General features: G+C 41.5%; 1 protein-coding gene across 1 annotated transcript; it reads right to left on the bottom strand.

Annotated features, from left to right (window-relative positions):
* Nucleotides 1-1,576: 1,576 nt before the first annotated feature.
* On the bottom strand, nucleotides 1,577-11,899 carry gtf2h4 (general transcription factor IIH, polypeptide 4). Its single transcript, XM_004573632.3, has 14 exons — nucleotides 11,743-11,899; nucleotides 11,358-11,546; nucleotides 11,161-11,265; nucleotides 10,152-10,283; nucleotides 9,450-9,632; nucleotides 7,683-7,791; nucleotides 5,608-5,676; nucleotides 5,377-5,460; nucleotides 4,709-4,865; nucleotides 4,340-4,470; nucleotides 3,539-3,586; nucleotides 3,362-3,440; nucleotides 2,578-2,639; nucleotides 1,577-2,161 (listed from the first exon to the last, which is right to left on the bottom strand). The coding sequence occupies exons 2-14, from the start codon at nucleotides 11,471-11,473 to the stop codon at nucleotides 2,051-2,053; spliced, it is 1,386 nt and encodes a 461-aa protein (XP_004573689.1). The 5' UTR covers nucleotides 11,474-11,546; nucleotides 11,743-11,899; the 3' UTR covers nucleotides 1,577-2,050.
* Between the last annotated feature and the right edge of the window lie 2,306 nt (nucleotides 11,900-14,205).

Raw genomic sequence — 14,205 nt, 5'->3', positions numbered from 1 at the left:
TAATGCTAGGCCAGCCAGTCACATTGCACCGACTATGGCACCCCACTACAGCCCACTCTTCCTTCTGCTGGTTTAATTCTTTTCACAATCGCAGTAATTTTTTAAAAATTACATTTGTATCATGATATTTAATATACATAGATATAATACTGGGTTAAATGTAACTTGGCTAACAATCTTTTGCGGGTTCAGAACCTGCAGTGAATACTGCAGATGGTGGGCTGCATTATATTTATAACACATGTTTATTACTCACGTGTTCATGTGGAGTTAAATCAGATGTCATTTAACTGTACATCCTTTTATAGATCTTTTTAGGTTTCCATTGTAGCTCAAACATACAGGGGTCCAATAAGACAAAGCGTGTCTGGAAAGGGCGAAAAATAAAGAAAAAAATACCAATCTAATGTAATATCAGATTATACATGAAAGAAAACAGTTCATGGGCCCTTATATATGCCACGTAATCATCAGATTCTCCCTGAACAAACTTAAACCTTTAGATCAGATTGGGGCAATCACAGCCCTCTTTGTCAAATATCACCTTTACCTCAGAACATGGAAATTTGCTTTTGATTTGAAATTTGCTGTACACAAGTACAGCTTATTCTGGTATGTCACCACTTTGCCAAAATCAGGAAGAAGACCTAAATTGTCATCTTCAGATGAGAAGAAAATAGTTTGGATGCTCAAGAGCAACTCAGGAACCACTAAGGCTCAATCCTGCCATGAACTGGAAACTGCTGAACACCAGCATCACTTTCTATAGTGAAGTCAGTTTTGCATCAACATGGACTGAGGCTACCAATCAAGAACAAAGCCTTCCCAAAACCCCAGACTTTGACCCCATAGAAAATTTGTGGGCTAAGTTTAAAAGCAGAGAGAAAACCAACTGATTTAAAGAACTCAACCAATTCTGCCAAGAAGGGTTGTCCAATATCCAGAGGTGCCTGTGTGTATACTTTTGACTGTGTGGATGAGAGAAAATTCAAACTTGTGCACCTCATTCTTGTTTTTGAGTCACTGAAGATGTATGCTGTACAGTCATTCCCACACTGCAAAAGAAACTATTAAAAGACAAACGTTACCATGATATTCTTGCTCATGAGGAGTGCATTTTAACTTCTCATCAATTTCATTTACTCATACACACACATATCTACACAGTGTTTTTATCTATGCCTAGGCTCCTCTAACATTTTCATTCAATCACACTCACTAACTGGCACTATGGTGAACACACTGAAGGAAACTCAGGAGTTGCGATCCTCCTCAGGGAAGCAGGCTGGAGGGATCCATCAACCTTCCAACTGGTCCATGGCCTGGTCTAGCAAAATTCTAGTTAATCCTATCTGCTACTTCAAACTGGGAGCTACCACTAAGGTCATCTACTATATTTTACTGAATATGGATGAGTACTTCAAACAGCAATTACTTACAAGACACCATACTGTCCCAGTTAAACTTCCACAGCCACGAAAAAAAGCTGCTCTAGTGGCAATACCAACATAAAGATAAGTGTCTGTTGTTTCAAGCAGGTATTATGTGAAGTTAATTCAAAACATTATTGTGAAAATATAATTCAACAACTTTTATTCTGAACTCAAAAATATAAAAAGCCACAATCCTTATCCAGTGTGTACAGGGTGTCTTTGAGCCATGCACTTAGTTTTCAGGTCACAACACCAAACAGATCAATTAATAAAGTTGGCTTCTTACAAATTAATCTTCTGAGTTTGGTTCCATTATTGCTGTCAGCTTTTTCACTGTAACTCCACCAGTTATACGATTATTTACAGTGGCTGTTCCACAGTACTTTGTAGTACTTAGAGTCCAAAGGGTGTCTTCGAGAACTCAGTAATCAAAACCTGATTCTGAGTATAGGATGCACACAGCTACTCAAAAAGGAAAGCATGAGCAGAAACTGTTCAGTTTAATACTCAGATGCTAGCATGTTGTAAAAAAATACAAAGTCATCTTCACTTTCCTATCGTACAAACAACGGTGATGGTAGTGGAAAGCAAGAAAAGCCACATTTCTCCTCCTCCGTTTACGTGTGAGATCGCTGACGTTTCCAGAACCTCTTGACCTCGCTGTGTCCCTGTGGTGTCACCACCATCACTCTGTGGGCCACATCCTGCCACACCAGACAGCCCAGGCCCTGCACCAGAACACCTTTGTTAGACACCAGCAGGCTACAAAGACAGTCTTGGCATTTGATGAACAGAAAAGTCATTAAAAAGATGTCCATCTGCTGTAACTACAACACGTCGATCGCATGGAATTATATGAATACATACAGTGAAAATATGGCACAACGTCACTGGCTCTTGTGCTGTAACACCAATACAGGAGTTATGTTTAATAAAATTTGTACTATTACAACTTGTTACGTTTTGTTGTACACCAGAACGTTCCATTATGAAGACATTATGAGCGTCTTGGAGCAGCAGGTACAAGCAATGCTGGAGACCTCAAAATCAAAGCAGCATATCCTAACTGACTAAGGATCCTTAAAAACATTACACAGTATATTAATCTGTTATGATTCTGGTATTAATATAAAAACAAACCAACCTGAGCTCTGTCTCGCAGAACCTCAAAGTCAGCCTGGGAGAGGAACTGGTTATAGAGCACACCTGAAGGAGACAGACAGACAGACAGACACAATCAGTTCTCTTCCTCTCTATCATAGTGTAGAGTTCATGCAATGAGAGTTACAGCTCAGCTATTTTGAAAGGTCTCTGTCAGCAGTCAGTCCAGCGTCACCAGGAAGAATCAAATGATGGTTCACAGACATTACATAGAGCGCCAAGGAACCACTCACTGATAAAAGTACATGTACACAGTCTGCTGTTTATTGCCACTTCATTAGATACACCTGTTACTTGTTAAGGCATATGACTAATCACTGAATCACATGGCAGCGACACAATGCATTTAGGCAACTAGGCATCATCAAGATGACCTGCTGAAGTGTGAACTGGGCATCATCAGAAAGAAGAAGAAGAAAGAACAGTGGATTAAAATAGCCTGACTGTTGGGATTGTCCTACACAAGCAATCTCATTTACAAAGAGCAGTCCAAAAAGGAGGAAACATTGAGTGAGCGACAGTTTGCAGGGAGATGTTTCACATCTAACAGGGAGGGCGGGTATTTTTCACCTTTACCACAGGTTTTAATGTGAAACTGAAAACAATATGTGAGAGCAGCAGACTACTTGTTAGCATGGCACGATTACTGATGCACACCTGTAATTAGCACAGTGGATATGTACATTACAACAAATTTATGAAGACAAGAAATAAACAAGTAGTGTTAAGTGTTGTTTTGAACACACACACTTGATAAACATGCTCACCCTCTGTGAACTGCAGGCGATCTCTCTCCAGCTCCCACAGTCTGATCTGGTCTGTTATAGTTGGAGGCAGCACCGGGGTCTAAAAGCACAACAGAGGATGAGGATACTTTGCAGAGCGATTAACCTGTTCATTATTCATTTTACTAGACTGAACTGCAAAAAGAATCAATGCTGTACCCGAGTGAGCATGACAGGGTGAGCTCTGGTCCTCAGAAAATGGATAATCTGAACAGAAGAGAACACAAAATGTAAAAACTCAGCTCTGGAGCCAGTCGCCTTCAGAGGGACTAGACTCTGTCCCAGTCTGGACTTATCCACAGCGGGTGGGTATACTTGCACCGGCCCGGTTTGCTGTGGCATTTGGGATTTAAATAAATTGCCCGTGATTGTAAATGTAAGTTTTCTCTGTGGCCTGTCCGGGGTGTGCGCCGCTTCGTGCCCGACGCATCAATGTCAAAACAAGTGCACCCTCTTAAGGTTTTACACATCAGGACGTTCTAAAAATAAAATGTTCCTTAATAGGGCTTCAATTAGATGAATCACAAAACTATGTGCCATTACTCATTTAACAAAAATGAATATACTGTTCGACAATTCGCTGCTCTGGATTCAGGTGTGCGTTAACACAAAATCAAGTAGGGAAAACATTTGATCCTGAAGTTGTTGCTGAAAAGTATTCCTAAAAGTTTCCAAAGAGGAAATCAAAGGTTTATGTGAGCTAATTCTTTCATACATTTACTGAGTGTTCACTTTCTACTGTAACATCAGGCCATGTGACGAAGGTTACAGCTCTGTGGTGGCAATGCATACGGGAGTGCAAGTCTAATGTTCTATCATAATTACTTTCTGTGTTTGTTCCAATCTGTCTAATGTTCACAGTTTGTGTTTTTGCTGCGGCTCCATCAGTACAGGGGATTGGAGGATGGGAAAGATGAGAACTGAATTTTTAGTGTGTAAGTGAGCCCAGTGCAGCAGTACCTGCTGTGCAGTGATCCCGTTGGCGATAGCCTGTTGCACAGACTCCCTTGTCAGCTGAGCCACAACTACATTGGGGAAGCGGTAGAGCATTTCACTGAAGAGAGCCACCAGAGCAATCTGAAGTTCTGAATCTGTGAGAGTCACACAAACACAAGTCTGGACAGGTTCTGTATGATAGCTGTGCATCCTTTCAAATGAAACAAAGGGGAAAATTACACGAACAATTAGAGATGCTACTGTAAAACAGTTAAAGGAAGTCAGGGTCAAATTCTATGCGGTTTACAATGGAGCTTCAGCCATCCTGACACCCTCTTAATCAATGGTTACATAGTGACTAGATGTGAAAAGTCTTGAGGTGTTCACACATACTTGTGTAGGCATAGATACGATAATTGGTTTCCACCACAATGAAACCTGCATCTCCAGTACCAGGACTGGAAGCCAGGTTAGAGGAGGAGGAGCTGCTGGCGACTCCTGCAGCCAGAGTGATTGCCAGCCTGGTGGGATAATATCTCCTGGACTTCCTCTAAATAGCAGAAGATGGAAGCATTAAAAAACAACAACCAAAACCAGACTTCTAACTACTGATAGTGTTCTGGTAACTAACTCTATACAGATTTCAACCATTTTTAAGCATTTAGGTCATTTTGCCTTCCACAGCTCTTTGTGGTGACAGCGTAATCAAACCAGTCCAACCCTGCTACGTAACTGCACTAACTTGCACTGCAGTAGCAGCTAGCAAACCAGGTCTCACGTGCAATGGCTCTGTCAGTGTTGTACTCTAGTCCAGGACACACAGGTTTCAGTTTGAAGTGTTTATTGTAAGCTGTACTTAACCTTTTCCCTCTAACTGCCCAAATTTGTCAAACAGTAGGAATGATTCTACACTTTCTTATTTACACAAGAAAGAAAACCAATCCGAAGGAGAACAACAACTGGTTAAGTAAAATCAAGCCACAACCATTAAAGCTAGACCCATTCAAACAGCTAGTTGGGTTGTTTTTTTGCACACAAAGTAAGATTCTCAAGTAGCTCACCTTTCTTTGGAACACCAGTCCAAACTCTCGCAGGTGCTGCAGAAAAGTCAGTAATGACTCGCTCATACCCTCCACCGAGTAATCCTAGGGCACACAGGCAGCACGTTAAAGGAAGACCTGAGACCACCGTATTACAGCAAAGTTATATTGCTTTTTGCACACACCCCAGTAAAAATAATCAATTAAAAATGAATAAATAAGTCAAACAGATGCTAACTGCTGTGCACTCACTCTGCCCAGACTAGAGAAACTGAGCTGGAATAAGAATGACAAGATCTCCACCAGGTCCATCCCTCTGGACTACAAGACACAAAGTATGAGATATGAGTAGATCGGTTCAATTACACATTTAAGCATTTAATAACAAGCAAAGGAAAACAAATAAACTCCATCTTGGATCATTGCATGCACCACATGGCACTTTACACAGCAGGGCTGAGGTCTTACAACAGCAGTGAGATAAAGATTCGCTGATACGGAGTCATTTCTACAACCTCCTCGATCCTGAATGGACAGTTTCTTTTTATGAGATCAACACTTTTGGTCCGTTTCAGGCTGGGGCTTCAGCTCTAACATTTTAATTCAACACAGAGGACACCGAGACACGTGTGATGCAGCACTGACAAAAAATGGAAAGCAGAAGATGTTTTCTTTGGGAGTAAGCAGGATGGACAGGATGAGAAATAAGGAACAGCTCATAGTAGGAGAGGATGGAGGGTGGATATGGTGGACAAAGGATGATGAAGATGGAGCTGCCAGGCAAGAAAAGGGGAAGCCTGAGAGGAGGTTCGTGCATGTAGGACATGCAGAGGGCTGGTGTGACAGACGAGGATGAACCACTGTGGAGAGCACTAAAGGGAGCAGCTGAAAGAAGAGGGGGATCTTGAACTATGGGCACAGATTTGATGTCCTCTTTTTAAATCGATATTAATGATGCATTCAACATTGATCCACAATTAAGAGGTGGCTCATAGGGTTTTTCTATAATTTACATAATTTGTATTTCTGTACGCCTGTCTGGTCCAGGTCACCCTTAAAAAAAGGTTTTTAATCTCAGTGGGATCTTCCTGTTTAAATAAAGGTTAAATTAAAAAAAAATTAATTAATGACAATTTGTAGTCATTAATATTAGTCTAATGTAACCATAAATTATTGTCTTTTATGGCAAACTTACCAGCAGAGTGGTGTTTCTTGTTGGACATAACAGGAAACAAGTACAGCTCTGCACACTCTGCAGCTCTCTGAGTGTTTGCTTAACTGTTCATCGACACGGGTCGAGTATGTCCTCAGGTCGAGCTTTAGTTGCTAGGCAACTGACAACTAAAATCATTGGTGAATAAACACCTCAAGGACAGTCTTTCAACAAGCTTTACAAATGTATTTCTATCCATAATTACACTTTTAATTATGTTACATCAGGATTCATCCATCCGCTTCCGCTTATCCTTTTCAGGGTCGCGGGGGGCGCTGGAGCCTATCCCAGCTGTCATAGGGCGAGAGGCGGGGTACACCCTGGACAGGTCGCCAGTCTGTCGCAGGGCTAACACACAGGGACAGACAACCATTCGCACTCACATTCACAGCTAGTGGCAATTTGGATTATCCAATTAACCTATCCCCACAAGCTGCATGTCTTTGGACGGTGGGAGGAAGCCGGAGTACCCGGAGGGAACCCACGCAAACACGGGGAGAACATGCAAACTCCACACAGAAAGACCCCGGCCTGATGGTGGAATTGAACTCAGGACCTTCTTGCTGTGCGGCAACAGTGCTAACCACCGTGCCACCGTGCTGCCATCAGGATTCATTATTCACTTTAATCAACGTGGAGTGCGACAGGATGATTAATGATTAATTATGATTAAATGGGTCTGGTGACACGAAGAGCCTGATTGGTTCAGCTAAAGATGTTTTTCTTACTTCACAGGGAAATGATGGCTGATTGAGAGTGGGAACAAAATGAATTTACACGCTGATGTAAAGATGCTGCCCAGTTTTCATTGTTATTCACAACTGCCAAGTTTCACTTTGTCTCACAAATAGATTTCCATTCCCACACAGAGCTCAGCCCTTCAGGCCAGTATGTGCACTATATAGAGCAGATATCCTTAGAAAAGATTTCTGTGACCCAAAGTAGGGTTTTCAGTCCAGCCAGCGTCTGCAGCAGCTCGCATCGAGGACTAGAGCCCCGTCTGCCTGAACACGTGCTAGTCAGAGTAATGACAGGCTACAGACTCTAGAGGCTCAACGACCTGCTCGTCAAATCAGTTTAAACCTGATCAGGTTGAAGTAGTAGAGAGGCATACCTGAGCAGTTTTGAGGTACTGCAAGGTGAAGTACCATAGCTGAGAGGCTGTGTCCAGAAGGAGGAACTGGAAGCCAGCTGAGGTGATGTAGGGCGCCTCTCCTGCTTCACTGACAGTCGGAGAATAAATCAGGACAACATGAGATACAGCGCCGACATTACTCGTCAACAAACCCTCCCCCATGGCGAGTTTCTGTTAACGCCATGGAGATGAAAGAAAATTTATTTTAGCATAGTCTACTCTTTACTGTTACTTCTTTCATACAATGTTACAGCTGTCCACTTTGGATTTCCTCTTACTCAGGCGCACCCAACACGTTATTTACATTTGACCTGAGCTCACACAGGCTGCACACATCATCCCCCCCCAGCCTGAAGCCTTTCTTTGATGTTTTCTGGAAAAGTCTGACCTGGGCTTCCTTGTCTTGTACGGTTACAGTAACAATCTACAGCGTCAGTGGTTACTAATCGTAGAATCCATCAGGCTCGGCAGCTGGAAAACTCATACGTCATGTACAGGCAAAGTCACTGAATACAGACTAATTGAATTTACACTGCATGGGTGTGTCTAGCTTTAGGTGCCGCCTGACTCTACCCAGCAATTGAGCTAGAGTACTTGAGGCCAGAGAAAGGAGAGCTGCCAGAGAGCCTTTCTGGTTTTCAGCTAGTGAGCTGTGTGTGGTGACTGCTTACGACTGGTCTGTGAAGACGAGTGTGTGACTGGCCTTCTGTTTAGTGACCAACTTTGAGTGTTTCCTTTCTTTTGAAGGTGACAGTGGCTTGTTGTCTCTTTCAGTTTAATTAGTATGAAACAAAAATTAATAAAAACCTAATTTATCAATTTTGCCTTCATGTCTCTTTTTTATTACGTTCCCCCATCCCTTGGAGTTTCTAAAGCATAGGTGTCAAACTCTGGCCCGCAGCCTAATTACATTTGGCCCGCAAAGCCACACCAAATGACTATCAGAGCTGGCCTACTGGTATTATACAGTTAATATATATATATTGTTTAGTATAAAGCTTTGCTTGTTCCATATTCAGTTTTTCAGCAAAACGTGTTTGAGTCCATAAGAAAAGATTCATTCTTATATCTGGAGGAAGACTTTTTTTTCAATAAATATTAGCGTTAGCCCGCGACTTTGTTCCAGTTTTGAATTTTGGCCCACTGTGTATTTGAGTTTGACACCCCTGTTCTAAAGGATATGAGTACCAATTCTTTTCCCCGCATTAAATAGTCCAATCACCATCAGACAACAGCCAGAGGATTCAAGCCACGTTTCATTCGTTTTTCAACACTGACTGTTTCATTGACTGCAGCCAAAGCAAACGCCCCAGGGCTACAAATAAAAACATGAGCACTTCTTTATAGAGAAAACCAACAACATCTCACAGTAACAACCATCACTGGCAAGAATGCAGATGTTTTTGACTGGAGCACATTATAATGCTGAATTTCATTTATATCACATGAGCTGTAAATGCAGATTTAAAAGTGTTTTAGAGTTTTTACTGTTACATTACTCTGGCCACTCTGCTTGCATTGCTCCGCAGTGCTCATATGGCACAAAGTACATTTGCAGATTTTTCATTAAAAAGTTCCTGATTTTTAATTTAAATGTACTTATTGTTTATAATGTTTGCACAGTCACATTTCACTGTGTTTTGTACTTGTACGACTATGCATGTGGCAAATAAACAATCTTGAATCTTCTTACTTTCATATACATTACATGTAAAATGTGAATGTGACATAAAGACTACTGCATACCTTTTCATGAGGCCTGCTTGAACCAAAAGCTGTGCCAGGTCCTGGCTGACAGCGCTGGGAGAACCCACCATAAACTGCAGGATGATCTCCCAGCGCTCCATAGCATAGCGGTCAAGACTCTCAATGTCTCGTGCATGGCGGTCAGGGCCCAGCGTGCTGCCCTCATCAGCCCAAGCTCGCCCCCTGTGTGTTGAAACAACAATGATTTGGCTCTCTTGGTTAATACTGGTCCTGCAGGAATGAAAGAAAGTGAAACCGAGCAGGTAACAGGTGACTTCACTGACTTAGTTTTGGGCCCAGTAACTGTTGTGGATAGGCGTAGCTTTGGGTCACGTGGTGTCGGTAACAGTAATAGTGATTGCTATATCATCTGTTCACGTCCCGAGGGAATTTTTGTGAATGAGTGGGCGATGGGGGAAGTCGACTTTTGCTGACCGCTCAAGCTTAGAATGTTTTTGATCAGTGTTTTTCTGGATTTTAAGGATTTGATAACAACTAAAGAAGTTTTTAATCTGGAACTTTGACTTACGTTTTGAACAACGGGCGCGTCAACATTATTCCCCTATTCAGCTGCTCGGTGACTCAAAGGCTTGACAGTCGCCAATAGTAACCATGTTTTCACTTTTCAAAGAACAGTTCCTAAAAGAGAGAGAGATGCTGCAGCCCCATGACTAATCGGTATTTTCACAGTGGCAGACGTACCCCCCGAGCAAAGCTGTCCTCAGGTTGTCTTTAAACACCGGATTTAAAATGTATCCCTGCAGACCACCCTGCAGCTGCTGACTGTGCCAGAGGCGGAGACCAGCCAACACTGAGACACATTCATCGTGGTCCCTGCAGGAGGAAGGCAAAGACAAAAAACAATGAACAGAACTGGTTATCACGTTGAAATGTGCAGTCCCCTGAAGATGTCAAAGACAAACTGCAAACACTGAAGAAAACTTATTTCCTGTTTCAGAGACACAGGGATGCTCCGCCATCCAAGGACAGAGCACACCTGACAGTTATCAATCACTTCATGAGGCAGACACAGGGTTGAACAGCGAGTCATGCAGTTAAATGATCTGCACCATGTGTTATGCTGGTCACCTGCCGCTCCAGAACCAAACATACAAAGGGGACAAAGAGCACAATGAAGAGAATAAATTTAAATCTACATTCAACCATTTAGGAAACACCTCTAAGCCACACACGAGGAACATAAAAGTGTAACAAACTTCTAATAAATTCATGGCAGTTACCATTATCTTGTTTTTAATATCTTCTGCTAAGCTGTTAATTGCTTCACAAACCAAACAGGCTGCTGACTCTTTGGCAACAATTCCTGCTCTCATTTTAGTCTCTGACAAATGTTTCAAATGAGTTTTAAACAATGAGGAAAAAAGTTTAAAAGCAGAAAACAAGGGCACTGACACAAGGCTGATATTTGAGGCATAAAAACAGGGGCTCTCCTGCTCAGACCTACCAGGCTGGGGTCATCAGCTGACAGGACCAGTGTGTTACAGAGCTATTTAGAAATTTACTGTGATTTTAATGAAAAAAACAAAACTTTGGAGTTTGTCGTGCATCAGCCACCAGTGATGTGCACCAAAGTTTAGCAGGTTGTTATTTTGCCCATGCTCTAACTCTTCTATTTTCATGAGAATCAGCAGAGTAGTTTTGTACTTGACTGACAACACAGCGGACAAACAGAACAACAGAGGCAACTTACTTCTGACTGTCTTTCTTTACCCACAATGCCACAGCTGCCTGGGGGAGAGGCTGATCCAGGAACAGCATGCGCATCACATAATTCTTTGCTAGAGAGGGGAGTTCCCTGTAAAATATCAAAACACATAAAAAAAACAGGGAAGAAGATTCACTCAACACTTTCTATATAACAAAAAAGAACCAGTCACAGGCACGCACCTGTACACAGCCAGGCATGTCGCTGGGTGGTTGTAGAGTCTGTCCAAAATCTCCGGACTCAGCTCCTTCAGGTATTCATGCAGGTTCTTGCATTGCAGCTGGACACGCAGCTTCATGGTCTCCAGCAGCAAAGAGGAACTTCAGCAAACGCGGTAAAGCTACTTCATACCCACGAGGCTCCCAGATTTCCTTTAGAAACACAAAAATGTAAAATTGCTTCAGCCGTTTTGTCAGACACTGACAGTATCTGACGGAAGACTCCGTATTCTGTGGATCCAGCTTTATTTCTGCACATGTGTATTCTGCGTGTATAACTGGACTATAACCAGGACAGCTGAGCCACACAAAGCTACCACGTGAATACAAATATAAAAAGCTATTTTACCGTAAAGTAAACCGCCGTCTTCCTATAGATAAGTACTTGTGCTGTTCAAAGTAATTGTTATTGCTCGATAGCTTTCTCAGCTTTCTGAAGCGGCCATGTTTCCAGGTCATGTGACCTGAACAGGAAAATTCTCATTGGTCGTTTTCTTCTTCTGTTGCTTTTAATTGAGATCGTACTATTAGAAGGGTGCTATGTCGCCGCCTGCTGCATTTAGTTTGGAAACGCTGACATCCGGGGAAATTTTTTAAAAAGATGCTGTAAAATTACAAAGTGGATTTGTATTGTGGTAAAACCTGTATTTTACGGAAGACTCGAGTCAAAATGTTGGACATTTTACAGTTTGCTGTTCTGTTCAACAGTGTTGTGTTATGCTGGGTTTTTTCTTCTTCTTCTTTTTCACAACCCAGTTATACAAATGAAGGCAGGCTGTATAATAAAACCACTCTCTGTATATTAAAGTACAGTTAGACAAGGATCTGGAATATGAACTGTTAATTACGCCCATCCTTGTGGACTAGTTTGTTTGTGGACTTAGTTTGTCTGTTTGTTATTTTATCTTGTGCTTTTGTTTTTATTGTTCTTTATTTTGTCTTTGTTCTATTACGTGTTTTATTCTATTGTTAAGTATCTTGAAAGACATTTTATAAATAAAATGTATTATTATTATTAGTAGTAGTAGTAGTAACTTTTTTTTATATAAGTTACTAGTGAGTAACTTATACCAAAGTGTTCAAATATCCAGTAAGTGAGTGCACTAGCGTATGCTAGTACTCTAGCATGAGAGAATAGGTTGTCTAATACTCAGGGTAGGGTAAAGGTAATATCTCTCCATACTGTCTCCGTTTTGGAACAAGCGCTTGCATACCCTGATAAACCCCCAGGAAACTGAGGCTTAACTGTGGCTGTAAAGCAGCTGATACAGATCTTACAAAGGTATAATCCACACATAATCCAATCTGCACTTATACCTTTCAAAGCTGCTCTGTCTTCCAACCTGAGCTTGGCCAGAATCAAAGCAAATATTACTGTCTGATGCCCAACACAAGTCATTTTTGTAATAAAGAGCTAGCTCATTTAAAGTCTTCAATGTCAACACAAGTGAAGATGGCCAACAAAATAAAGCTATCAGAGAGCTTGTACATTCTTACAAAGAAGAAATGTCCTGCTGAGCAAAACAAACTGCAGAAGATACGCACCAGTGTCTCAAGGCAAAGAAACGCTCTTCAGTTGTCCTCTGAATACCTTCACAGAGTGACAACTGTAAACAAAGGTTTCAAGAACAAAATGTTATTGCAAATAAAAGATATTGTGACCCTATTTTCCTTTCATTTGACACCTTTTAGTTTATGTGGGGGTAGTTTGTCCTACATTTCTGTTAATCACCTGCACACAATCCTGATTTGTGATCAGCAGATGGCGAAAAATCATTAATTATAGAAGAAAATTAGAAGGGGCGGTTATATACTTGATTAACAATGTGACAAACTTTCATATTTGAATCCAGGTGAAAAGACTCCTTGTATTCAATCGCACATTATCTGGTCATGTTATGTTTATTAATTCCTTCCAAGGGCATAGACGGAAGGAACATGTCCCCACCAATATCCAGCAATTATTGAATTGTCCCCACCAATAATTTAAACTCTTCGAGTAAAAAAAACAAACGCGATAGAATGGGGGGGAAAACTGTCAGCGTCTCATTCAACCAGCGGTGCAGAAAGAGTTAAATTACTTCTACTGGAGTCCTACCTAATGTAACAAATATGGCCAATGTGATTGGCTGTGCCATTCAGGGAGCTCTGTTTAGTTTTAGCAGCTGCAAGCCTGCGCTGCCAGGAGGAGAGGAGGACGGCAGCAAAAAGGAAGAACCTGGATATAAGAAAGTGTTTTTCAAAGAAACCTGTGAGTTGCTTAAAGTCAAGCTCACTCATAAAATGTGTCCATCATAATAACGTTACAGGCTATGCCAGGCTTTGGCCCACATCAGTCTAAAACTGTATGTAACCATGAATAACATGTTTGGGAAACTAACTGCACAACATGCAGCACTGTTAGTTCTCTCAGTCTCAGAGCAGCATTTCTAATTTTAATTGAAACTGTCAGAGAAAATGGCAGCCTCGGGCAAGCCAGGATATTAGTTCACAGAGGCTGTTAAAGTTATACATCTAATGTTAAAATTTCATCCTAATGGTACTGACATATTCATAGGGTTAATTTTTGAGACAATATATCATGAGGTAGTCATGATTTTGCAAATATTCCACCTTGTAGTGCAGTTTGCACAAATTGTTTTAAAAATGCACTCAGCCTACAAACATCACTGATGAGTCAAGATCTGCACAAATTGACAGAAACACTGAAGCAGCTGCACATTTTATTCTTATTGTCATGTTTGTCCTATTTGTCAGGTGACAGAAGAAGCAACACAAAGCTCAGAGAGTAATGGTGACACAAGATCACAGG

This window comes from Maylandia zebra, linkage group LG22 (assembly GCF_041146795.1).
Source record: "Maylandia zebra isolate NMK-2024a linkage group LG22, Mzebra_GT3a, whole genome shotgun sequence".
Taxonomy (NCBI): domain Eukaryota; kingdom Metazoa; phylum Chordata; class Actinopteri; order Cichliformes; family Cichlidae; genus Maylandia; species Maylandia zebra.
This window is presented reverse-complemented; position numbering and strand designations above follow the sequence as displayed.